The sequence below is a fragment of the Gallus gallus genome, chromosome 1, assembly GCF_016699485.2.
Source record: "Gallus gallus isolate bGalGal1 chromosome 1, bGalGal1.mat.broiler.GRCg7b, whole genome shotgun sequence".
Taxonomy (NCBI): Eukaryota; Metazoa; Chordata; class Aves; order Galliformes; family Phasianidae; genus Gallus; species Gallus gallus.
Genome location: NC_052532.1, coordinates 38,949,828 through 38,975,925, shown reverse-complemented (window position 1 = coordinate 38,975,925; position 26,098 = coordinate 38,949,828). Strand labels below are relative to the sequence as shown.

Below are 26,098 nucleotides of genomic sequence, written 5' to 3'. Positions count from 1 at the left end.
CTTATAAGTAAACTCTTTGTAGAAACCAGAAATTGAGTTGTTTATGTACCTGCCCAAAGCTGAGCAAACTGATTTTTAATAAGAGACTGTGCTTAGCAAAACAGTTCTCATTCCCTGGGATGAACTCCCAGGGTTTTCTCGGTTGATTTCCCTCTTCAGCACAGCACAGACCAGTGCATGATGGCATTTGTAGTTTCTGTGAAGGGGCTACTGCAAGATGTAGAGACATACTTCTACTAATCATCAGCAGAGTCAGTCTCAAGAGGACTGAGTGAAGACTGAAAGACCTGACCTCAGGTTTTTCCTGACCTCTCTGAAAATAGGAAGTGAAGACTGAACTGTGACAAAATAGCCCCTTCTGTTGCTGGTGACTCTTCCGAGAATAGACACACTAACAGGGAACTTTGCAGGAGATGATTTATTTCTTTAATACTTTTCATTTTTGTTTCACAAGAAATGTGTTTAATTTCTATGGTCTGCTGTTGTTTGGTAAATATACTGTTTTGCTTAAATAGCTCTCTATCTGGCACGTGCCTGTATACCAAACTGGCAATATAAGATGCTCGGATTTGCTGAATAGACTTCAAATCTAATTTTGTAGCTGTGTAATTATTTAGAAAGATATGGTCATCACTGAAGTCCATCTGCTTTCAGTCTAGCCCTGATTTTCAACCTCTGGTTTTAAACTCTCAGCTAAGCTCCTATTCTCCTCTTGCACTCAATGGCTCTACCCATTACCTGACTTGTTTCACTAAAACCTTCCTTAGAGCTACTATCTTAAATAAAACATATTTGTCCTTCCAACAGTATAATTTAATGTGATTCTGTAATAACCATGAACTGCTTAAAACTGTTAATTACTGTTGCACAGACTTCTATTTACTCAGGTTGATCATGGTTATCCACTCCAGCTAGATAAGAGACAGAAAAAGCTTTCAAAGTCACTGATGACAGATTACTGAAATTCTGGATTTAACACCTCTTTTTCTATGCACAACTGTTGGTCTTGTTTTCTCTATTATTCTTCCACTACTGCCTTTGACAACTCCCCTCTTCCTCAGCAAAGGCTGCATAGCCACCTCTGTCCTTGAATTATGAAATATGCTTCTGTGCAGTCAGCCATCCTCTCTGTACTGACAACTCACAGCTTAATCTGTCCTGCACCCTACTGCTAGTATTACATACCCAGATGCCTTCCTGACACATCATCTAAATTGCAAAAGAAGGAATAGAAAAATAAAAGTGTTATTTGTCCGCTATTTCACCCAGGACATCTTTTTTTCCTCCTTATCTCTTGACTATGAGCTTTGGGGGCAGAGGGAAGTTTTTAATTTTCTTGTTATAAAGATCATTTATATTGTCATCACTTAACAGTAAGCAAGACAGAAGAGACGATGTTCTAGAATGAAGCTCCATTAAATTTTACATTTTTAAAATTAAAATATGTGAGAACTTTGTACTCAAGGGAATTCTGCAAATGATCAGATTTCATAGAAGTGTTAAGGAGAAGAAAATGTTATCACACATTTAATTAGGACTTGTTAAATGCTCTGTGGTTAAAAAAAACAACAAAACAAAACCAACAAATAATCTTCATATTCTAGGTGTTGTGCGTAGCATTAGAGAAACCAGAAAGACTAATCTCCAAAAAGAAAGTAGATAAAATAGAGATAAAATAGAGGTCAGATTAAATGGAAGAGTTTGATTCAGAAATTCACATTGTATTCACTGTAGAAAATTGCAGGGAAGTATGGAAATTAAATAACGGAAGAAAGATGGTGGCATTAGAATTTGAAAAAAAAAAAAAAGAAGAAAAAGGAAATGCAGAAGTAGGACTACAAAAACATGGAATCACAGTTAAGACATGTTCAAAGACTTCACATTTGGATGCAAGAAGAATGAAATAATTCTCCAAGAATGGCTTCTTTTCCCTACAATTTTCTGGGCCAAAATTAAAGTACATATATAGGTATGATTACTCTGCATTACTATGGAAATAACTACCTGTGCTGTAGAGTAAAGAAGTACTGTCAGTCCAGCTCAAAAGAACACGAAGTTTCAGAAAATTATTTAAACTTTCAAGTTGTAGAAGAAATATTGATGATTTTGGGGCCTATTCAGTGATTCAAATAATAATTCAGTCTTACCTTCTTCCATGCTGTCCCTGAATGAACCTGAATGACTAATTGCACGTGGTCTCTCTTCTAGGGATGTAGCACTGCCACACAGTTGGGAGTCATCATACAGATCAAAAGAAGTATCTTGTGCGGGGATGCTGTTTGAACGCATCATACTGGGTCCAGGAAGGTTAAACTGAGACAGGTTGGTTGGACTCACTGGAATACAAAGCTTTATTAATGAAGTACGTTTCCATTAAATGGATTCTGGTTCTTAAAAAAAATTGTAATGTAGGACTAGTATGGTTATGTGGACTTTACACTGCTGAGAAAATAACACAATGCATTTATTCCAATATCCAAAGCTATACAGAAAAGGGAAACAGATGATTTCCAAGAAGCTGGAGTTACATGAGTGTATTCCTGACAAACACCTGTAACACTAATGGTGTCTGAATAAACTTGTTTTCTCTACTCAGTGCTTAGAAGAAGCAGCTGTCTATTCAAATTCAATCAAACTTTTGGTTTAGACCATTCAAGATGTGCCTGAAGATTTTGCTATGAAAACCAATTATTCACTGGGGCTATGATAATGGTAAGCAGAGAAGGACATCAATAAAATAAATTAAACAGATTCTATTACTCTCTGATGTGAGTGCAAGAACTATGAACAGAAAAAAAGGAAGATAATAGTAAGTAGAAAATTGGTAAGAGAAAATCACTGCTTAAAGAGCACTGTGTCTGAAACTACTGCAAGTATATGGAAAAAATCCAAAGTAGTGGTTTACTTAGCCAGCATCCAATTTCATTTTCAAAATTGGGTTTGTTCAACTTCTTTTCCCCATGTGTAATAAAGACCAATTTTTTTTAAGGGTGATCAAATTGCTTTTGAGTGACTGCAACCTACAAATGCCATAAGCTGTGACAGAAGTATGAATACTTCACAGGCTGCAGCAAATTCCACAGTAAGGACCTATAATACAACAGCTCATTTGAACCTAGGTTTGTATCTAGTGCTGTAAAAATAAAAGGTTTTATATATACAAATAAATGTATCAACTAAACTAGATTTGGGTTGTATTAGCTTAAAGAAAGATCTAGAAGAGTTAAATCTAAATCTTGACCTGCAATCAAATAAACCTAAAGTGTGATTCACATCCTGTAATATTAAATTGATTAAGGATAGGACACTGATTGGATCCAATGCAGTAGTAGCTAGGTCCAGATACTTGCACTGGAATGACCAGAAAAACCTTCCGCAAAACAAGCCTGTTTACAGGAAGAAAAACAATGTTTAGCATCTAGGTTGAAATCCACTAAAGTCACTAAAAAGAATCCTACTGCCTCAGAAGGGCTAAAAGATGAGTAGCTCTGAGCTAAAGGCTAATTTCCAGCTCTGCCTTCAATCTTCTTCTCTTTGGGTAAATCTTTGCTTTTTTCTTGTAAACAAAATAAGAACTATCCTCATCTACTGCATGAAAAAATGTTGTGAGTTTCTCTTTATTAATGAAATACCAAAATGCTGTGATAGAGGTGTCTAAATAAATTACTGAATTAAATAAAATAAATACGAACAGTTGGATATTATGATATTATTCCGAAATGGGACAAACAGTGAAGAGAAATAGCATTTACCCAGGTTGGAAAAGTGATATTTTCCAGTTGCAGATGTAGACATAGCTGAAGGAGAAACAAGTGGGGACTGACTGCCAGTGTCCTGCAGGCCTCCAGTGGAATGGGAGCGTAGCCACTCCTTGCCTTCTTCCTGACTTGTCTGCCGGGATGATGGAGTATATCTGAAAAACCACAGCTGACAAGCTCAAAACAATGACAAGGTGGTGGTTTAGAAAGAGATGAATGTTCAATAAAAAGCCTTCACCAGTTACAGAAAACCAAACCCTTAGAATGCATCAAGTCTAGTTAGTCAAATGATTACCATCAGGAATTTTACCAACGTAATGTTTACTGTCTTACAACACAAAAAACACAAGGCTTGAAATCCCTTCTGTTTCACCCCCCTCCCCAAAATAGCATTCCCTTCATTTTAAGAAATATAATGATAAACCACAGAAAACAGATAGCTGACAGGAAAGAACTCTGAAGTTAAAGCAAGCGTATAGGTTGATGCAAAAGCTTGGGAGCTGCATGTCTAGAATGGGCAATGGACAAACTAGAAGCCAAGAAAGGTGAGTAGCTGCTTACAAAATGACACCTGCCACATCACATGGGCAATTGGTTAGATGAAAGGAATGAAACAGATCAACAGTTCTGAAAAAGCAGTTTGCACTGGTAATGACAACCACTAATGTTCACAGTCATGGTCTGCTGCTCTGAATGCTGCTTGGCACTGTGTCCTGCCCCAAACTGCAGGGAGGGAAAGGGACAGGAAAAAATTGCAATTAGCAGAAAAAACTATTCAGAAAGAAGTCTGGAAATAAAATAATTCATCTACTGCTTCCCACAGCAATCCAATAAAAGATGAGCAACTGCCACATGGGCTAAGAATGAGAACTAGTAACTCATTGCTTCAGTCTTTTATAGTTGAACTGGAAGAAAGGCAATGCCAGCAGTGGTTAAAAAGTAAAATGTGCAGGCAGAGTGGGTCTTAGCCAAGAGATTGCTTTCAGCAGTGTCTGCAATAGTTTGCTTCACTTAGCAGTTGCCTGCTGAAAAATGAGCATGTTCTTCACCACTGTCATGAGCCATCAGTGTTCCCCAAACAGCAGAGCTGAAAGGGCTTTTGATATTCTGGCCTCAGGCCTATGGATTTCTCCTTACAAAGCAGATTGAATGAACATCCAAGTTTCCATGTTGTGCTTGGGGTTTTGTGCAATATTTTACGGCACTATAACATCTTGTCCTTATTAAATATTTACTTCCTTTCTTCTTTCAAAAAATAGCTATGATCTTTGCCTCTAAATGTGGTATAGAAGAGTTACCCAATGGTTATCAGATCAGAAAGATGGTAAAATGAGAATTCAGGATCTGGGTTTTGGTCTGAGATCTTTGCACATTGAATCAATCTGACAGTTCTTCTAGGATAACTGATCAGGCTTGCATGCCTTTAAGTTGTTTCTCCATTTCACTTTCAGCTTTCAGCCACCATTACAATCTGTCAGCCACAAACCTCAATCATTCCATTGTACCCTTTCAGGGTCCCCTTTATGCCTCTTTCATATGCTCCACCTTTTCCATTCTCTCTCAATCCAAAGTGATTGTTTTGGGATACTGGGAAATTTGATTAAATACTTTTAAGGAGAGGATAGTGCAGAAGAGCAGAAGGTGCTATCTACTGACAACACTTTAGCACAATCTTTAATAATAAAATACTGTTATTTATAAGGAACTCAAGAGACTTTAGCCATGTAGTTTCAACAACTGGAAGGCTGTAGAGTGCCTCTGTGCATATGTATATACCTTTGTTTGCGGAGTCTACTAGCTGGACTAGGGCCATAAAGTGCCATGCCTGATGAGACAAGATAAATTACGTACTGATTCCCTCTTTTAAACATGGAGCACAGAAGAAAACAGATGACTTCTGTTTTCTGTGTTGAAGTTGGCTCTAATTAGTGGGAAATTAGTAGCAGAACTGGACTCAGTATTGCTATGTACATACCAAGAAGAGTAGCTGGAGCAGGGATCATTTTATACTTACAAATCTTGGAGAAAAGAATTAGAGTTTTCTGGATTTACCTTTACTAGGTCTTCAAATTCAGATTGCATGAGTGTTTGCCTTTAGAGTTCAAGTTCAGGTCCACCTCTTAAATGTTGTTTTTCTCAATGTTTTCAACAACTAGTTCCACTGAACTGCAAAGGTACCTTGCTCTTTCTCCAGGATTGAATATCTCTTAAGAATCATCCCATAAGGAATCTATCCTTAATTATATTCAATTTCCAAGATATATCCAAAATGCACTACGCAGACTTGGAAAGACAAAATCCATTGTTAAATTCTACAAGTTTTGATTTGAATCTAAATACAAAGAACTCTGTGGGTACAGGATCAACAAGAGGAGAAAGAAAGGGAAAGACAGTGTAGGAAAAATTACAGTAAAACAGAGAAGTAACAGTCATGCTCAAAAAATATATATACCTTAATCCCTTTTTGGGTAGTGTATTTCTGTCAAGGTGCATGCTGTTAAAACAAAAAAAATCCCTAAGGACATATGTAAACATGACTGTTCAGAATTACAGATTTAAAAGGTCTAGATATGGGTGCAAAACAGAAGGTCATTTAATGTTTCTAATGTATCTTTCACAATAAATCCCTGACTCATGGGAGGGGGCAATAGAACATGTATTGCCACCATTCATTTTTCATACAGATAAGCTCTGAGTTGGGTCAATAGTAATTTGGAGACTGCTCAAGTCATAAAGAAGTCATTCCCTATCATTTCTATCCTTACAGCTTCACCCCACAATCTGTGCGAGAATCATATGGTCACAGTATGAATCTTTATTTTTCACAGTTTCCTATGATGCGCCAATAGTTTTTCAAAAGAAATGAAGGTTGTGGCACCTGCTAGGAGACAGCATGGCCTTGCCAGAAGCCAAATGACAGCTCAGCTTGAAGAAATACGTGCCAAACATACAGACCTTCGGCTTTCTGTTGCTGCAGGGCTCACATAGCTAAGCCATGTTGTGGACGATGAAAAGTGGCACTGCGGCAATGCTGTTCCATATTCATGGACAAAGATGGCAGGGTGGCTGATTATCAGAGATCTATGGCTGGCATTTTCCTAATTCAATCCCCATCACCATTACAGAGCTGTCTGAAAGGGCACTCACTATCCTTCCTTCAAATAGAGTGCTACTTGGGCATTTCCTCAAAAAGACTTAGAAGATAAGACCCTGACTACTGTGGGCTGAACTTGAACTTGTTATCATCAATTAAATGTGGCAGTGTTTTTTCCCTTAAGAACATAATGTAGTCTCACCGTATGGATTAAATTACAAAATGGCTTTAAGAAGGCTTCTGTATTACATATCATAATCACACCTCTGAGAGCAGTGGTAACTTAGGACCACACTTCCTATCTAAGAAGACTCTCACGCTGTTACTAAAGGTCAGTTTCTATTGCATCAGGGATGCTGGGTACTTTACACTACCTTTATCAAAGTAGGTAAAGGCAGTAAAATACTTCTGGAGTTACCATAATGGTCAGTCTAATGGCAGTAAACCACCTTTAGCATAAGGAACACCTATAGGCTATTTTCCTAGTTAATCTGGGCCTCGTTCTGCATGGGGAGTCAGCAAATTGAAGGAACTTAGCAGGATGTCAGTACTGGCCCACTGGTCCAGTTGAGAATAGTTCTGTCAGAGAGAAGACTTAATTTTCAGCATTTTGCTCCTGAAATAACTAACAGGAATGAAGAATAATTGGTAGAAAGAGAACATAAATATGAATGTATGACTTCTGTATTTTTTGGTTCTCTACAAACAAGAATGAAACCTTGATATTCCTTTGTGTACCTTTACCCATCTCTAAATCTCAAAACAAATAAACATGATCATAAGAAAAACAGCTCCTGCAAATATTTCAAATATTCTAATAAAGATTATATTTTCTAATATTTATTTAGCTTGAAGTCCAATATGTTTAAAAATAATCTATATCACATTATCTAAAAATAAGGGAGTCAGTCAGTGCTCCTTTAAAGCAATCCACAAGTCATATGTTTAAAGAACTCATATACAGAGGTTAAGAGTACCACAGCATTCTGCTGAAAAACTTTTGAATTCAGATGCTCAAATGAAATTGAGGTGAATATTCCTAAAGACAAGAATGGATTTATTGCAATTGCATAAAAGTGAATGTATAAAACTTTCATTTTGCTTTTTTAATATACTAAAATTTGCAAAGCTAGCTACATGAAAATACTAACCAGGGTTCTAAGTAATTATTTTTTCAAACCCATAAGTGGCCATATGTTATTAGTATCTGAAAACATTGTCTCTCCAAAAAGCTGGGTATGTTACTGCTACAGAAACTGAACTTCTAGTAAGTGGAATTGATCTGCAATGTCCAGTGATCCCCTTTGGAGACACCTCCAGTCTGACCTGGTGCTAAAGACCTTTAAAGATGATATGAACAGAAAGTCCTTCCTTTCCCAAAAGAAGTACTGCATTCATAGAAATCTGTTTCTGGCTCAAAAGAAATAGGAGCCACGCACCACTATTAAATGCGTCTGAGAACTTGCCACTCTTCCTGATGTCTTCCTTTGCCATGTCAATTGACAAAATGAGTCTTGCAGGAATATACATGTACCTGTAGGCTGAAATTATTGATCTCACCATTCCCTTCATTTATTTTGCACTGCTGAAACCATCTGCAAGTTGTCTTGGGAGACCCCCAGGGAGTCTTACAGTTTTTGGTTCCTTTTCCTTGGTGTTGACTTCAATTTGGGAAAGGCAGACAATGGCCATAATGAAATATCTTTGGGCTATATTTAACTGTTGCAGAGCTGCTATGGAATAAAACAAATTATTGCAAGCTAAGGAACGCTGAGGGCGGTCTAGGGTGGGCTGAGCCAAGCTGATGTGGGACTTACAAATGAGTTTATATGACTGGCTGAGCACACCAGAAAATCTGATACATGATGCACTGTTTCACACCTTTAAAATCACAACCATCAACTCTGCTGATAATTCATAACAATTGAAAGTCTTTAAGTGCTTAAATGGGTTTCAATGCACATTCATGGTTCTCAGAACTGAACCACATTCTAATGAAGTAAACCAAAACAGACCAGTCATGTAATTAGAAAATACTTCCAATTTTGCTAATCTTCAAGTGCAGCCAATTTTGCTGACATAAAATTGCACTGTAAATTCCTGTATTTCTGCATTTTTTGTACATCTGTTGCTGTCACTAAGACCAACCAGAAAAAAAAGGCAAATCTGTAATACTCAACAGCAATTAAGTATTAAAGTAATTACTAGTGATGAGTACCCACGAAAAACTTTATCAATTAAACCGGTGTTATTTCACCAATTAACTCCAGTTGAGAATTTTATTTTAGAGTATACGGAACTCTCCAGTTTATTTTAAACCCTCTAAATTGGTGTAAGCTTAAATATAAGTGCCCTCCCAGATAGTGAATTACACTGCAATAACAACAGAAGTAGACTTATCTAAACAAATGCTGCTAGTGCAAAACTGAAAAAGGCCCTGAGGGAGATGCAAATTTTGCTGAAAAAGAACCTTTTCTTTTTCGGTATTTACTATATATATTTTCTGTTTATTACAGTAGAAAAATCCTCATGAAATGACATAAGGAAGAGACTTTGATGCTGTATCAATTCAGCAGTCGTCAGGCAGCCTGTGTTTATGCCATACCACTGCCTGGGTATCCTGAAGGGCTGTGGGCAGCGCCCCCAGAAGGTCTGAGACCTGCCAGGTATGCTTGAGCACATGTGGCAGAGACCTTGTAGACTTACTGCCTCTATGGCAAGTGGATATTTTCTTAAAGGTAGTCAAGGGCTACTACCCTTAGCAAGAAACCCATGCCTTGAGATTTTCATCTCATTTTCTGTGTTCTTTCAAATTGCAGCAAATAAATGTTTTTTAATTTTTTGTCTCAAAGTCTTCAATCTAAAGACTTCACAAGAAAAAGTAGTACGGGATAACTACTTTCTAAGTCTTACATGGAGACTGGAACTAGATGATCTTTATTAAAGGTCCCTTCCAACCCATGCCATTCTGTGATTATATGATTCCATGATACATCAGATTATAGATCACTGGGACAATGTTTTATCCCCCAGAAATGGCACTACAACTCCTTAGACACTCTTTCATCATTCTCTGTTTTATATTTTTGAAAATATATCCTACCTTGTTACATCACTTCAATGTAACAAACAATTGGTCACTATTCAGATAACTCTTTCTCAACCTGGCCAATCACCTTACTATATTCCCTCATTGGCTTTTGAGAATATAATTTGAAACAACACATGAAGATTTACTAAGTTCCAGATTTCTTACTGTAGTTACTAATTCCTCTCCTTTAATCACAAATCCCAGAATTATTTAAAAGGATGGTAATGACAGACGCCATGCTATCTGTTACTTAATCTGTTTTAACGTCCTCTGTATCCTTCCAAGGACATGAGGTCAAGCAGGCCTTGCCCACAGTCACCTCCATCCTACCCTTCCTCCTCACTCCCCTTACTCAGATGCATGTCCTTTGAAACATCTTCTTCAGCCTCAGAGACTGCAGGGCCAATTCAGACTCTGGCTGAAGCAGGGAATTGAAAAGTTCATCAGGACTAGTGAACTGGAGATGTCTCTACATAATACTTAACCTTTTTGTTCCTTTTTAGCGTGTGTGCCATTAGTGATGCTTAGCTATCAAAGTCAGATCAATAATTCAGGAAAGGAAAAAAAATAAATTTGTTTGTATCATTTATTATTAGCTCTCTCTTCTCTTTCACCTTTCCCTATACTTTCTCTGCACAGAAAGTATGTAGCTTGCTAGTTCTGTCTCTTTTTGCTTTGGTCTTTCTGATCTTGTCTCTACATTATGTTAGCATATCTCTCTGTGCAGACTGCTCATTCAGTCCTGTGCAAGCTCTAGAGTGACCAAAGGATCACTCTGTGATTCTAGGATATAACCCAGGTTCCCCCACAATGGCTTACAAAGGAAAAAGGATACAATATTTTGCCAAATAGCATTTGCACTGCCTCTAGCATTGCAAAACAATGCTTTTGTTTTGAGAAAATACTTTCCAGCATAGAGGTTTTGCTTTATAAAACATCTCAGAAATCACACATTTCTTTTAAAATATCTTTTAGAAAAATAAAACTACAAAAACCCTACTGGGGCCATCATTACAGAATGGACACCCTTTTCTCGAGGTGCATTTATTAAGTTTGAGGCCAGATCAATATGATAAATGGTTCTCTCTGGACATAACCATGATATCCCCATATGGACAAATCTGAAACTTAAAATATTGCCAAAGGCAAAGTATTTGGAACCACTGAAATTAAGTCACTGAACAAATACATACAGGATTAGAAGCAGAGGTTGCTCAGGAGCTTATGCCAAACCATTAACATTTCAAATGTGACGTTTAACATCCTCTGCATAAATATGATCTTTAGCATAAATTCACCACTCTTCCACATCATCTTATTAACCTCACCACCCATATACGCAGTTGTAAAAGTCAGTGGAAGTTTTTCCTAATCTAAATATTAATAATTAATGTTCTGAGAAATATTTGGTTGATGGCACACAATGCAAATTACTATTAGAAAAATTAAAGGCACAGTGCAAGTTATGAATCACTCATGTATCAGTGTACTATTAACTGCAAGATCATAGATTATATTGGTATATACATATAGAGTGTAGTACTATAATGATGTTAGTTAGAGGTGTGATTTGAGCTGACATAGAAATACTTACGAAGGCAACATAAGAGAATGAAATGTGTGGAGAGTTTCCATCTAGATTTGACCAAGAGTTATCTCATTTTTGTTTTGTTTTGTTTTGTTTTTCCCACGCTGCTTCACTGAAAGTGAAATCTTTCCATTGGAAAGTCTTGGTATTGAATAATCTCTGGTTTAATACAAGGCAGAAAAGCTCTTAACAGTCTCTTTTTCAAATATATACAAAAAATCTTTTCTTTCTTTTAAATAATTGTGCATTTTCCAAACAACTAATTTTAACCTTAAAAGGTTTTAAATATTTCTGACTCAATATATATATCTTTTTTTTTGGATCAGATGCTGCATAAATATTGAACACTGAATTTTCAATCCTCATGTGAGATATGAATTTCATTATCAAATCTTGTAAATTTTCACGGGATGTGAAAACTACTGACTGCCTACCAACACTTATTTTGTTTCCTTTACAAAATTCAAGTAAATGTTCCACAAATAAATAAATAAATAATCTCTCAGACACTCCTTTCTTCTAAACAATATCCCTACAAGGGAAGCTAAATTTTAATGTCTGTGTAATGATTGTCACCTAAGAAAAAATTGGTCAGGTCTGGATATTTTAATGCAAGACTATGTGGTCAGCTGAAGGCAGGGACCCTCCAGCTCTACCTCTGCATTGTGCTTGTGGGAAGAAAACTGGTGCAGTCCCATGTGTGGAGCAGGTTTGGCAGCTGGGGGGCACTGAGACATCTATGGAGCTGCTGAATGCTGGGAGGGCAGGCAGAGCTGGCATGCAGGGCTCATTGTGTGGCCCTTTAGATAGATATGCCTTTAGTTAGACAGTGTTCCCTTTTCTCTGGTTCTTCTCCAGACAAGGGAACAACCAAAAAAAAAAAGAAAAACAAAAAACAAAAATAAACCCAAACACCTCAAGGTAGAAAAAAGTGCTTGTAAGACCTCAAAAGGCAGTTGATTAGTTGATTCCACATCCAATGCCTGCAGTAGCTCTGAGCTTTCTTTTCTTCCTTCGTTCTTTTTTTACATATAGGACTAGGCTGCTAGTTAAACAGCGTCCCTTTAGGAAAATGGATGCAGGCTTCATTTTTTTGGCTCCTGTCCTTTTGCCTCTCACTGGCTTTGTGGTCACTGTATCTATAGGCAAGCTCACCTTTCCGAAAGAGTAGATCTGACGCTTCCCGTCCTCATGAGCAGGCTCTGAACCTCCTGAGTGCTTGTTGTCAGTCCAGAGAGAGAGCCATGATGGCTAAGAGGAAGGTCAATAGACTCGGAACTGGTATGCAGGCTAGTCATGGACTGGTAACTTGGTGTGTCCTTACTGCCCGCTGAAGAGCTGCTCAGGTTTGCAGCCCACACAAGAGCACCTGATGTGAAAGAGTGCACTGAGGCGGGACTGGAAGCCAAGGAGTGACTTAAGCTTACAACATCTGCATTTAAGTCCGAAGGTTTACTGAAGAGGGGGCTGCTGCTACCACTTTGCCCACCTGCACTGCCCATGCTGCCTGTGCCCGAGGATGGCGATTCCAGGCTGCCTTGCCGTGCCAAGGTGGTACTAGGGCTGGGCATTGCCGATGTGGGTTTCACACCTTCAGTACTGGGTGCAGAGGCAGCTTTACCACTTGCCTTGGCACCAAACAACCTAAATGTAAAACAAATAGCTTTAGAGAAACTGATAGCCACATTAAACATTCATGGCGTAACATCCTAAGAGCCAAACGACACATTTTAATTACTGCTACTAAAATCATGCCTACCTAGTTCTTCAATGGCATCTCAAAATTAAATTCACTTAACCATATCATAATAATCAGGGTTCGTTTCATTAGCAATAGCTATCATTTACTCCTATTCAGATGTGCTCTTTGCACACGCAGACCCTCCCCGAGAGAGGGAAAATAAGCACATTTTTGTCTTATTATTGCATGAACAGATTACACTTTCACCCAAATTCAGGAATTTAACATTCCCATAGTCATTAGGCTTTTAAACCTCTTGCTTCTCAAATCTGCTAAAATGATTGCAACAAACACTTGCAAAATCCTTCACAGTTTAACAAATATCTGAGTATTTCTGTAAAATTTTTCTTTGCTGCTCTTGTGCAGAGTTCCTCATGTGGTCCCCAGTCATTTAGTAACCCTTCAGACAGAATAAACTGCACCAGAGCTAAACATGCCCCATTTGTTTCCAAGGGCAGTCCTGGCAGAGGTGTATTTCACATAGTTTCTCCCAGTAATTATATAGAAGAAAATGTCCACAGCGATGATGAAAAAGTCTCCCAATTCTCTAAAGGTGTTGAAATACAGGCCATGTGATGATTCAATGTCTTACTGAAAATGTATTAAGCTGTAGTTAAAGTGCAGCTCATAAATTAATGAGAAATAAATGCAAAGCTTATAGTGAAGTGAAAAATGCATGGCTAATAATGTAAGAATCTGTTTTACTTATTACCAAGCCAACAAAACCAAGCTGCGGCGCCTTCAGCAGCTGGAGATGCTGTTTCGGTAACTAGCCACCAGAAGGCAGACTTGGCTTTTTTTCCAGCAATGGAACTGCTTCACCCAAAAGTGCATACTGATTTATACATCCCAAAACGTTACAGTAGGGCATCTCCAACTGAAATTTAGTTTTGATTAACGTTTTTGAAGAAAGGCGTAACCAAGCTGTTTGGATAAGGAAACTCTTCTAGCTGGAGCTGCTGACAACGTACAAGAAAACACTTTGTTAACCTACAGAGCTCATCAGTTCTCAGAACAGGCTACACCACCTGTTCAACTGACAGAACGTGCCTTAATAAGGTGATCTATTTATGGATATATCAGAATATTGAGAAAGAACTTCCCATGTGCTTGAACAGTCAGTAAGAACTTATTCTAGCTTTCAAATTGTCATCAAGAGAATGTACATAAAATGGCCAAAGCTCAAGCAATAGCCATGGCCAAAGCTCAAGCAGTAGCCATGTCACATTTGGAGAGGTGTTTAAGCCTAAACAAATAATTGTGTTGTGAGAAGAAGTATCACCCTTTTTGCCTCTTTCTTTATCTGGTTCTCTGTTTATGGGAAAATATACTCCAAAACCCCTTTTTGCCCAGAAGATACTTGTTTGACACAACAAAAAACTCTCCTTTATCTAAAGCAACTCCAGGAATTCATAGAGAAGCACATACCTTCGAAAGGTGGGTGATGCAATATCTGGGTATTTGGATCCTGGCTGCCTCAGTCCTGGTGTGCCAGAGGCGCTTGCCGAAGTTGGGCTGGATTTTGGGGAACTCGACAGTGAGACACTCTCAGAATCAGACACAGCCACTTTCTCCTTCTCCTTATCCGTCTGGTTGATGGTGACAGGACTGGACCGCCCGGACCCAATCTTACTTGGCTCTCGCAGTTTGGTGGCGGCAGCACCAGCAGACTTGCTGCTGACATTGGAGTCGATGCTGCTGGTGCTGGAGCGGTGGCCGCCTCTGCCTGGGATCCCGCTGCCACTGGACTTAGATGGGCGAGGCAGACTTCGATACTGCAGCGTTGTCTTTGAGTTCATGTGCAGAACGCCATCGTCCTGGTTCTGAGAACCGTCTAAGCTTGTCTTCCGTCCCGCGCTGGACTTGCCACCGATGGCTGAGGATTTGGGCATTTTACCCAGAGTTGCCGATCCGCTTGTGATAGTCGCTCCACTTGTGGTGATTATGGTAGAAGACCCCATCCCAGACTTCTTGAACCCGAAGGACCCAGTAACAGTTGATCGCCCGATACCAGAGGGAGGCTTCTTTCCTTCGTCACCACTGCTTTTCCCTGCATCTGAGGGAGAGCGCTGAATGGAGGCTCCTTTCAGAGGGGTTTTCACTTTTTCTGAAGCTTTTGCATCATCTGTTTTTCCTAAATAAAAGTACATTTGAAAAGGTCAGTTGTGTTTGAAGCTGAAATGTCTCCAAATCTAATTCTAATGCTATGTGATTACAATTTCAAAATGAAAAAGTACACAGAAATACCATCTTAAAAAAGCAGATCCATTTAGGACTCTTTCAGTTCCCAATAAGCAGCCAGGATCAGGTACAATACTTCAAAGTAAGCATTAAGTATTACAAGTCTGAAGCCCTTCTGAGTATTTTCACGTTTTACACATAGCAAGAAAGTGTAGATGTACAAAATACTCCAGGATCGACCATAAAAAAATTGATTTTCTGCTGTTTTGGTTTTCTTTTTCTATTAATGGTATTTTATATGTAAGAAATACTATTTGAAAGTAAAACATGACATGTAATTAACATTTCCTGAAGAATGACATTAATTATGAATGTCGAAATCAATGGTACTTACTGAGTTTTTTGGTTTTCACCAATTACATTTTTAGCTTATCACTAAATTTGCTCTTTTGTTAGCTACAGAAATTATCAGAGAGATTATGTTGTCATGGTACGAATCTTCTTGATCTATAATGATGTCAATTATATGAATTAATAGTCTTTGTCCTACCCTTAATGTCTTTCCAAGAGCCTCAATAGAGGCTCTTCCATACAGCCTACTTGCCATATATTCCTACATAAAATTATTGTAACGTTCAGAAAGGTTTAAATAAGATACTCCCTTCTATCTCGAAAGTGGCAGACAAAAACGCCATTTCTGTTCTAGTCTGATTTATCTTCAAGCATCTACTGTATGTTCTCAATTAGCCACAAATATTAGGCATAATAAAAACATCAATTCATATTTAATTCAAGTGATTACAGAGGCTTTGGAGGTAGGTGGCCTGATTTTTCTTAATGAACTAAACTTTAAGAGCAACACCTACAAGTCAGAAATAAATCCACTCGCATATTTGTGCAGTGCACATTTTATGCCACACAAAGACACCAGGACACTGATCAGGCACTTAAACTGCAAACACGCAGGCTATTAGTACATGCTTAAGAAATTAGAGCCTCTGCTCTGTGGTGCATGGTAGCAACTTCAACTGAATCTTCCACAAAACAGAAGACCTGGGAAGCTTAGCTTGGCACATGGCTACCTTGGTAGGATCTCTTCTTTTAATTGCTATTATGAGGGTGTCACTGCTGCAGCCACATGAGCACTGACTGCTGCAATGATCCTGAGTGACCTCACAAGATCAGAGGCTGACTAATAGCAGTTCCAAATTGCCAAGAAACAAAAGTGGCTCACAGTGAGTTCATTCTGAGAAGTTCCTTATCAGTTACCAGTACAACTGAGGGTTGATACGCACTCATGAAGTGTTTCATTAGGACAGGACAAAAGTGCTAGAAAATGTCCTGCAAAGGATTGATAGTGCCCTAGTAAAATGATAGATAAGAAGGTATTAATAGATGGCTTCCACCAACTTTGGATTTTTTTACTGCAAAAGTAGATTACAAAAGTCGCTATTACTTCTGGGAAGATTTTCAGAAGATAAGAAGTCATCTATAATAGACGAAAGTTTGTAAAATGAATAGTTTTACAATTTTTATTTCATAAAAATATACTATAAGATACCTACAGTACATAGAATGTGTCAATTCAGGTTTAGTTCAAAAACACTAAATTCGAGTCCCCTGGTTTGACCTTTAAAGGTTAAAACTTCTAAACTCAACTTTTTACCTCTTGTGATTTGTACATATATGTTCAGCATAGGTATATTTTTTTCTAGAGAATAATGACAAGGCAGAAATGAGTCTAAAATTTTTTTTAAAGAATTCCCTAGTAGATACTGTGTACTCACATGATAATAAAACAAAATGTAATCACATTTGTTCATGTTTGATTAATAACTTATTAGTCTGCAACGTAGCACACAATCTTGGCTTAGAATCACTTGTGAGAATAAACACCAACACACTTGCAGTTCTTGATGTCTGCCACTCCTTTGTAACATCCATTAACTATTTTAAACCCTTCAAAAAATCCTTACTGCTTACAAGTGAAGTCAAAGTATGAAGCTTAATTTTTTAATGCAGGAAACTGAACTACAGAAATCTCCTACCTGGGGTCTTGAGAGCACTGGTCCCTGCTTTGTGCCTGGACTGAGTGGCTCCTACTTGTGTAGTCATGCCTCTCCTCCAGGATCCTGTCTGCGAGAGGGGTGCTTTCTGCCCCCCCTTCTCCGACTCTTCAGACAGCCCCGAGGAAAGGCCTTTCCACTTGCCGCTGCTGTCTATATTGCTGTCAAAATCTTCCTCTGGTTTCTTCAGCTCTTCAGTGCTGCCCCAAGTTTCGCTGTCCGTAACGGAGCGCTTCTCCAAGTCTGTCTTCAGCTACAAGAGATTCGTTTGGGAAACAGTCAGTTTCAGCACCTTCAGAACTTGCTGAGTTAAGTTCCAGGAAGGGAGAAGAATAAGCGTGTTGTGTTTGAACTGAGGGACATGGAAAACTCTCCTCTAAAACGTCTCCTATTTTGGGAAAGACGTTTTTCTTTTTACACTTATTTTCAGAAGAATTCAACTCTTCCCCTCATAGGTGAGCTGGCATGAAGTGAAACATCTCCACTAATATTATCAGTGCTACAGCTGATGGCTTTTATCCACATTTGCCTCCACTAAGCTTAATCATTTTGAACAAGAAACCTGCTCTAGGCCTATCAGCCAGAAGAGCAGCTTTTGCAACCTGTACCCCACCAGGAGGGAAGGTAACCACCTGGGCTCATACTTGCTCAGAAACTCAGACCCACATGGAAGATCCCAGGAGACCTAACAGTGCTGTGGCAGTTACCTTCCCACAGCCCCAGGTGATAGCAGTGTGCTGCAGGGAGCAGCCCAAAATGCAAGCACCATACCAGCTTTGGAGGTGGCCTATATACAAATGCCAGAGACTGATCCTACCTCTGGTGTCGAGACTCACTGTCTCTGTGCTGACAGGTTGTTTGTTGTCACCCTTCCTCCTCCGTTTTCCCAAAGCTTCCCTACCTCAGTTTCAAGCCTTATTGGCACATCACCACCTCAGCAGCCTGTTCTCTTTCCTCCTCCATCTTTACATTTAGTCTACCTACACCTCTAACAATAAAATCAGTGCATCGGTCACGTATCACTACTCATTGCGTGACAGCCCCCTCCCCACGCAGCCACCCTAAGCAGTCCTACAAACTGGATGGTGATCAGAGGAGAGCTATTTATTATTCTGTGTTACCACAGCTCCTTCACAGAGACCCCTCTGTTGTTGTTTCCTAGGCACTGCTGTCATAAGGATTAATACTGATTATAATAATCAGAATAATCAGTTATTGTTTACACATTTGTCATTTAAAGCATAGAAAACACAAAAGCACTCAGCACTCTCAAAATTTCCTATCTGTTTTGGAGAGGCTTACACAGATTTGGGGTAAGGACTATTGGGAAAACAGCCTAAGCAAAACTTCTACACAAATATTACAGGGTCCTTCAGATGAGAGTTTTTCTTGGTGCTATTTTCAAGTGTGTAATGTTCCCAGAATTTTTCTCATAAATGAGCAGTTACAAACACATAGCTATACATTTTTTAAAGCAAACTGCACCATTTCCAAGGAGTGACAAAAATGCTTTTTAGAAGCCTTTTTTTCACCATTACTGGATGCCAAAAGCAACGTTAATCCTGTTTTAGTATGTAAACAACAACAAAATATGCAATGTAAGCCTCAGGATATAGCCAGACTGCACTGCTACAATCACATGAAGACGGTAAAAGGGACCTCTGTGTTGCAAGATTATGTCCTGCACCTGGAGAACAGCTGGCAAAATCCTTAAATACTGTGCTTATCTCAGCTTCTGGCTCAGATTGCAGCCAGTTTGGAACACTCTGCTTTCTGATTAATCTGCTTGATGTGAAAACTAATAAAAGTCTGTTCATAGCTTTCATGACATAATGCAGTGTTGGCAGAAAAGCAGTGTTTGAAAACATGCTGCTTTTATGTTTATCACAGAACAAATTGCAACTAGGACGATGAGTATTTAGAAGATGAGTTCAGTCAAGCAGAAAACCCAGAAAGAGTTAAATGGTCACTCTGAGATTTCTCAGTGATGATGATGATGGTGCAGTGGAACAAGTAAGCCAGGACCCAGCTGGCTGTCACTGTTGGTATGAAAAGAGAGAAGCAGATCTCCAGTTAGCAACCATGGGAGGACCTGATCGGATGTGAAAGCAATGGTAAAAACTGAAGAATGCTGGCACCTGTGTGAGTACCATCGCGTGAGGATAGAATCAGCCTGAAATTCATTTTAGAGCTTCTATTGCAGATTAAAGCAATCTCCATCTCCAGGTAGCTACTTCTCTATTGTCTGGGGGAAATAACAACTGTGTTCTCATATTGACACAGTCCACCATAACGTATATCTACAAAATAGTTCTCTCAACTCCAGGCGCTGGCTGCCTGCAAAAGTCTCTATGGAATTCAGGGTGTCAGTCTTGGCTCCAGGATTTTCAACATGAAATCACTGGAGACAGAACTTTTCTTCTATGTTGAGTTTTCAGTCTCCAGGTTCCTTGTTTATAAACAGAAGATGCCATACTGTTCTAGTGGGACTAACACTTCCCTTCTTTCTTGAACACAGTCCTGTAAGCAGCCTACATCATCTTTTTTATCACTTGAAATTTTAAGGGGAGCTGGGAAGATATACAAGTGTCTGGCACAAAAGCTTTTCATTATCTATCTATCTATCTATCTATCTATCCATCCATCCATCCATCCATCCATCCATCCACCCACCCATCCACCCACGTATGTACATACTTACTTACATACAGATACCTGTGTATCATATATAAAGCTATATAAAGATTTCTCAGAACTGTATTTTGACACTGTGCATTGCCAGCTTTCACAGTGTTGTGCAAAACATGGATAAAAGGATCAGTGTTTGTGATTTAAAAGGAAAAAAAAAAGATTAATTATGAATCAAAAGTGACAGAGACCAACCAATCATGGGCAGTTTCATCTGCAATAGGGAACCAAATAATTAAAATTTAAGAGATAGTTAAACATTCAGTGTTTCCTTTGTGGGGCTATGGAAAATATGATTGGACAAGACTTCAAGAGATGTGTTGGTCCATATCCCCATCTAAAATACAAGCTAACATTTTACCTGAGCTGGTAAAATATAAGTATTTCATTTGTTTTGGAGGCACTGTTACTAAGGCTTTTTTGTTTGTTTGCTTTTTTAATACTGCATACCTGAGTGGTGTGGCAAGAAATGGCAATGGAAAACTACTTACCTGGGCATGAGCATTCTTTCTTGAAGAGGCAGTTATATTGGAATAAGAGCTGACAGATGAGGTGGTGTTCAAATCATCTGTGCTGAGGTTGTCAAGAGTGTCACTGAGGCCACTACTAACTGAGCTGCTGTCATCCCAGCTGCAGTGAAAGAAGAACATCTACTTACATACTGTGTATCAGTAGGAAGAAAGCATCTCAAAATCAACAGATGCCATTACTTATTTTTCAACATATTTAACAAAAAATTTTCAGTTCTGTCTGCTAATGTACAATGCATATTAGTTTTCAGACCTTAAAATTAATTTTTCACTCACTGACAAGTGGTTGCTTGTAAAATTAATAAACAAACAGTTACCTTTGAAAAAATTAATGTCAGGTCTAAGCAAGCAGGGTAAGTCATTAAAACAGGTTGTTTCACGCTTCACTGCAAGCACATTCAGTACACTGGCAGGGAAATCCATTAAACCTACCTGGTATTACTAGCTAAATCATTATTAATAGCTTGGAGAACACCTGATGGATTTCCAGGCTACAGAAAAATAGAAGGAGCATCTCTTTTGCAGCCTAATCAACTATCAGTAGAAAGCCAGTATTTGCAAAAGTTTTATTTTCTGATCTTAAGCCTTTGTCTCATGGGTGCAATGCCATCATAATAGGATTCCCTGACAACACAGTCTCCAGAGTTGACAGAGAACATGTTATACATCTCTCAAGAAACACAGGCTGTCAACTCCTGTTTTGGGAGATTGAGGCAGAGAATGCGAATGAGAGAAAAGCTATTCTTACAGAATTGTCATCTATCTACTTTCACAAAAGATTTGTTTTCCCATTGAAGGGAGGTGGATTAGTATTTCTCAGACCCTTCTCCACACAACTGTTTCTCCAGGCTATTACACTATAACCATCATGGCTCTTAGCTTATTGCTGTATCCAACATTATAGCTCTATACTTCCAATTCTGCCACTTTTTCACCTGTTAATCTTCCTTTGGGTTATCCCTGCTCCAGGGTTTTAAAATATCCACTTTGTGTCTTACTGCAGGATTGTTCTCTCTCTCTGATAGTTTTAGACATATAAAAGTTAGGTATCTCATTTAATCTATCTGCCTTGGCGTCCTTTTTAACTAAGAAGGCTCCTAAAAGAGGCAGTTTATCCTATTATAAAATATATCATAGATTCACAGGATGAAGGTCGATGTTATACCTCTTTCTCCCTCCTGGAGTAGAAGGTTGATTAAGCCTATTACAGACACGTAACCTCTGCAGAAACAAAGTTAGGTGGCATGTTTAGGCATAATGTTAAAGTTTAAAAAACAAGAAAGGGTACATCTTGTTCTGCTGCAGCCTATGTCACAGGCTGCCTTTTAGGTCAGAATCTGTAATTCACACACAGATTCTAAAATTCAGCCCTGAAATCTAGTTAAAGCCCAGTGCTATTGCTACTAGTCATTCAGAGCAAGCTAGGAAAACACCAGTAAATCCTGTTTTGCAAGATACAATTAACTCTTTCACCTAAGAGTATAGAAAGTCCTAGCAGCAGTGACAATGAATTGTGTGACAATAGAATGTGCTGCGATGCAGCAGAAAGTTCAGTGCACTAGTCTTGTATCATAGCAACTGCAGCAAGCATTACCTTCATTTTGTGAAGGGTAGAAAATCACATTAGTAAGCTACCTCGGTGACAAGGTAAATGTATTTCAGAGGGCAAGAGTTTATTACAGTACTGTGCTTTCACTGTTAAGTACAATGACAATAAATAAATTCATCTTCTGCAACATTACCAGGCAATATACATACAAGTTATTTTAAAATATGATTTCATATCTAAGCCATTATATTATAGATTGCCTACATTGACCTAAGAGCCCTCTCTGAAGCACTAGACATTTATAGTGTCTGTATTTTTCATTGTCTATGAGATATTTCAGTGCCTATGTGATATGGAATTTCACTGATGCTAAAAGCCATTACTGAAAAGTTATGCATCACGTAAGAACGTACCTTGTATTACTACTAAAATCAAGAATGTTAAAGATGAATAAAAACATGAATATTTCAAAATGTGATTTGGTTTTTGTAATGATGACATCAGCTCATCACTTTTTAAGATAGATCTAAAGTACTGGGTACCTGCAGAAGCAACATGAATTTCTGAGTATGACAGTCACATTGATTAATACTTGACCATCAGTTTCTTGAGTCTATTGTAAGGCTCTGGGGATAAAGATCAACATTTAATTCAATTTGCCCATGTTTTCTCATTATTTTATTCTATTTCATGTTTTACTGCTTCATTTTATACCCATTTTTCTCAGCAAGAAGATTCAGATTTTCTGAATTCTGAAACAGTCCATCTGATTCACAAAATATTAACATGGCATTTTCTCTCAACAGCTGAAGTTGCCAGGCAAAAATGACTATGATCGTATGTTCATTCTGTATGGCTTCTCTGCGCTGTTTCACACTCATCACACCTCACTCACCAGAGGATTATTACTAGGTTCTGGGAACGCTCATGGCCATCTTGTAAGATACACACAAGATTACTTTGACACTTCCACTATTGACCTTTCAGAGTCATCACTATATTTGTCTGGAATTTTTTTTTCTATGACAGTAGGTGCTCAAGATGTTTTCTAAATGTGAATCATAGTATCATACAATCATTAAGGATAGAAAAGACCACTAAGGTCATCTAGTCCATTCATTGTTGAACTCTCACCACCATGTCCACTAAACTGTGTCTCTAAATGCCATATTTGCACTGTTTTTAAACGCTTCCAGGGATGGTGACTCCACCACTTCCCTGGGTAGCCTGTTCCAATGCATCACCACCCTTTTGGAGAAGAAATCATTCCTAACACCTAACCTGAACCTTCTTGGCTCAACTTTCAGGAACTTGTAGAGAGCGGTAAGATTTCCCTTGAGCCTTCTCTTCTCCAGACTAAACAAGCCCAGTTCCCTCAACCACTCCCCACAAGACCTGTGCTCCAGACCCTCCACAGCTTCACTGCCCTTATCCAGACACACTCCAGGACCTCAATGTCTTTCTTGTAATGAGGGGGTACCCACATTTTTCTAATAATATTCACAATACCTGAAGTAACAGGATTACCCAAAATCTCCTTCTTTCCAATAGGTCATTTCTCTAAGCAGAAACTGATTCCTTCTTGACACGCTTTTTTTTTTTTTTGTATGATCTTTCTGAAAATATATAGTAAAAAAATGATAATTCTGGCAAAAAAAAGACCATATAATGAAGTAATGAAGATCACTGTCCTGTGTTTATTTTACAGCATTGTCCAGAGTTGTCTTAACTTGATCAGGCATTTTAATCTCTTCTGTTTTAGCACACAGTGCTTCTGCCTTTTGAGCCCCCTTTACTCGCGTCTAGGTAGTATAGTCACCATCAAATGAGCTAATATAATTTCTGGATAATAAAGACTCCTCATTTAAATTTTGGAACATTTCCTGATGATTCATATTCATTTTGCCTTTAAACTAGAAAAAATATATGACAAAGAAATCCAGTAAAATTTTATGTGCATCACCTTCAGACTGCAAACCCATTCTTGGTATTCAGCAGAAAATTTCACTATAACTTTTGCTTTTGTTCCTCCTACCCCTCATCAAAACAATATTGACATTATTCATTGTCAACCTACCTAAGGGACTTAATATAGATTTTAATGTACTGGAAAGCATTTATCTTTCATTTTTATGTAGTCTTTCATTTACTTTTCTCTTTTTCATGCATCCTACATGGTTTATGACAGGTCAGGTTAGCCCTCCTGTTCATTAATGCCTCCTGTCACAGAAGCACATCTTAGCTTTCTATAACTTCAACAAAATCTTTCTTTTATTGTTGGGTGTCAGCCTCAGGTTGGTTTTCTTAGAAGAAAACTCAGCAAATGCAGCTGTGCTATCTGGGAGACTGAGGCTACAAAAAATACGCCTTGTTTTGACAAGTTCTGGCAGTCTTTTCTTTAGGAAACCCTCAGATCCCAAGAGGAATAGAAGTACCTTGATGTTTAGCAAGTCATAATCTTCATATTAAGAATGTTCATTTTGCCTTTTGTGGGAGTAATCCTATCAAAACTGGCTAATTTAAAAATCTCTTCAAAGTCACACTTTGCTGGGCACAGACTTTTCAATTCTTCATTCAGCTAACGGCCCAAAGTCTCTACCCAGACATGTGGTAGCTCAGCTGAGCTCACCTCAATCTGCTGTGGTCTGGGGTTCAAAACACGAAAGGAGAGCAAGTCAGCAAGACAGGTCACATTGTGAATATATGTAACAGTTTCTAATAACCCAACCACATAGTGGTATTTGTTCTCTAGGAACACTTCACTAATTTAGTACTCATAAGATGTCTGCTCTAGGGATGAATCTGAATTTTGCATTAAAGCATGCAGTCTCTTGTCATTTTTTTGTGAAGTTGAAAGACTTCTGTAACAGAAGGGACTACATGAAGCATAATTGAAGACTCCTTGCAACCTCCAGGTTATTAGGTGACTTCTTCAACCAAAGTTTTTAACAAGTTGGATGCGAATAAAGTGTTTCTAATTTTCTTCAGAGCTTAACATCTAACTTGCAAAGATGAAATGCTTGCAAGTGTACTCTTTGAAACTACCGTGTGCTGCAGGGATAGCTTAAAAATTAAATTACCAGCACCTCAAACTGCATATAAAATAAAACAAGGGGCCACATGTGATGAGTAACAAGGGATACACAAAATTCCAAACAACTACCTTAAAAATGAACAACCCAACTTCACATTATATAAAACAAGGGCTCTGGGTTTCAGGGAGAGTTGTTCAAATCACAATTGCCTGCAAATGCGTCTGTACAAGAAACATGCACTCAGGTGAAACAAGCAACTCTTTTCCTACTTCTGAGAGCCTTTACAATCCCATGAATTTGTTTTCATACAGCACTGATAAAATCTAGTTTTATCAATACTTAATTCTGATAATTATTACAACATTTCAGACATACAGAGAGTTGAAAAGGAATATGTACTGCAGAAGGAATGCCTCTTCAATTTGGGAGGTAGAAAAAGCATGCCTAACCATGTGACAGGCACAGAATAGTGGCTTCCCTCCCAGTTCCTGGTTAGATTTATGGCCAGCATGCTCAAATCCTTACTCTGAAGCATACCTCATGCTAGTTGAGTTTGCCTAGGATTTTTGCAGTGATATTTTCAGAATACTTTCTGCCCAGAGGATCTGTCGTTTGGGCTTTCTTTGATGCATCAGATGTGCCTATCAGATTATTTGCACCAGCTAAAGCTCTAAAACTTGTCCTCTATTTCCATCTTGGCTGCTTTAAACCCTAACAATTCTTGTGCATTTTGAAGCTAGCAATAACACTTCTGCTGGAAAAGACAGTCACTTCCAA

The 26,098-nt window shown here is 38.4% G+C and overlaps 1 protein-coding gene across 19 annotated transcripts in view; it reads right to left on the bottom strand.

Moving 5' to 3' along the window:
- The window catches only part of NAV3 (neuron navigator 3), a 527,932-nt gene that overhangs the window by 40,932 nt on the left and 460,902 nt on the right, over positions 1 to 26,098 (bottom strand). For 11 of the 19 annotated variants that reach the window (XM_015281870.4, XM_040695865.2, XM_015281843.3 and 8 more), the window contains 7 exons: positions 20,699 to 20,837; positions 17,502 to 17,772; positions 14,701 to 15,406; positions 12,687 to 13,175; positions 6,211 to 6,252; positions 3,753 to 3,913; positions 2,148 to 2,336 (listed from right to left, as the gene is read on the bottom strand). In XM_015281870.4, coding sequence (XP_015137356.1) covers positions 2,148 to 2,336; positions 3,753 to 3,913; positions 6,211 to 6,252; positions 12,687 to 13,175; positions 14,701 to 15,406; positions 17,502 to 17,772; positions 20,699 to 20,837 — 1,997 coding nt within the window. The remainder of the gene's footprint in view (positions 1 to 2,147; positions 2,337 to 3,752; positions 3,914 to 6,210; positions 6,253 to 12,686; positions 13,176 to 14,700; positions 15,407 to 17,501; positions 17,773 to 20,698; positions 20,838 to 26,098) is intronic. The other 8 variants (XM_015281862.3, XM_040695857.2, XM_040695858.2 and 5 more) reach the window with 4 other exon arrangements.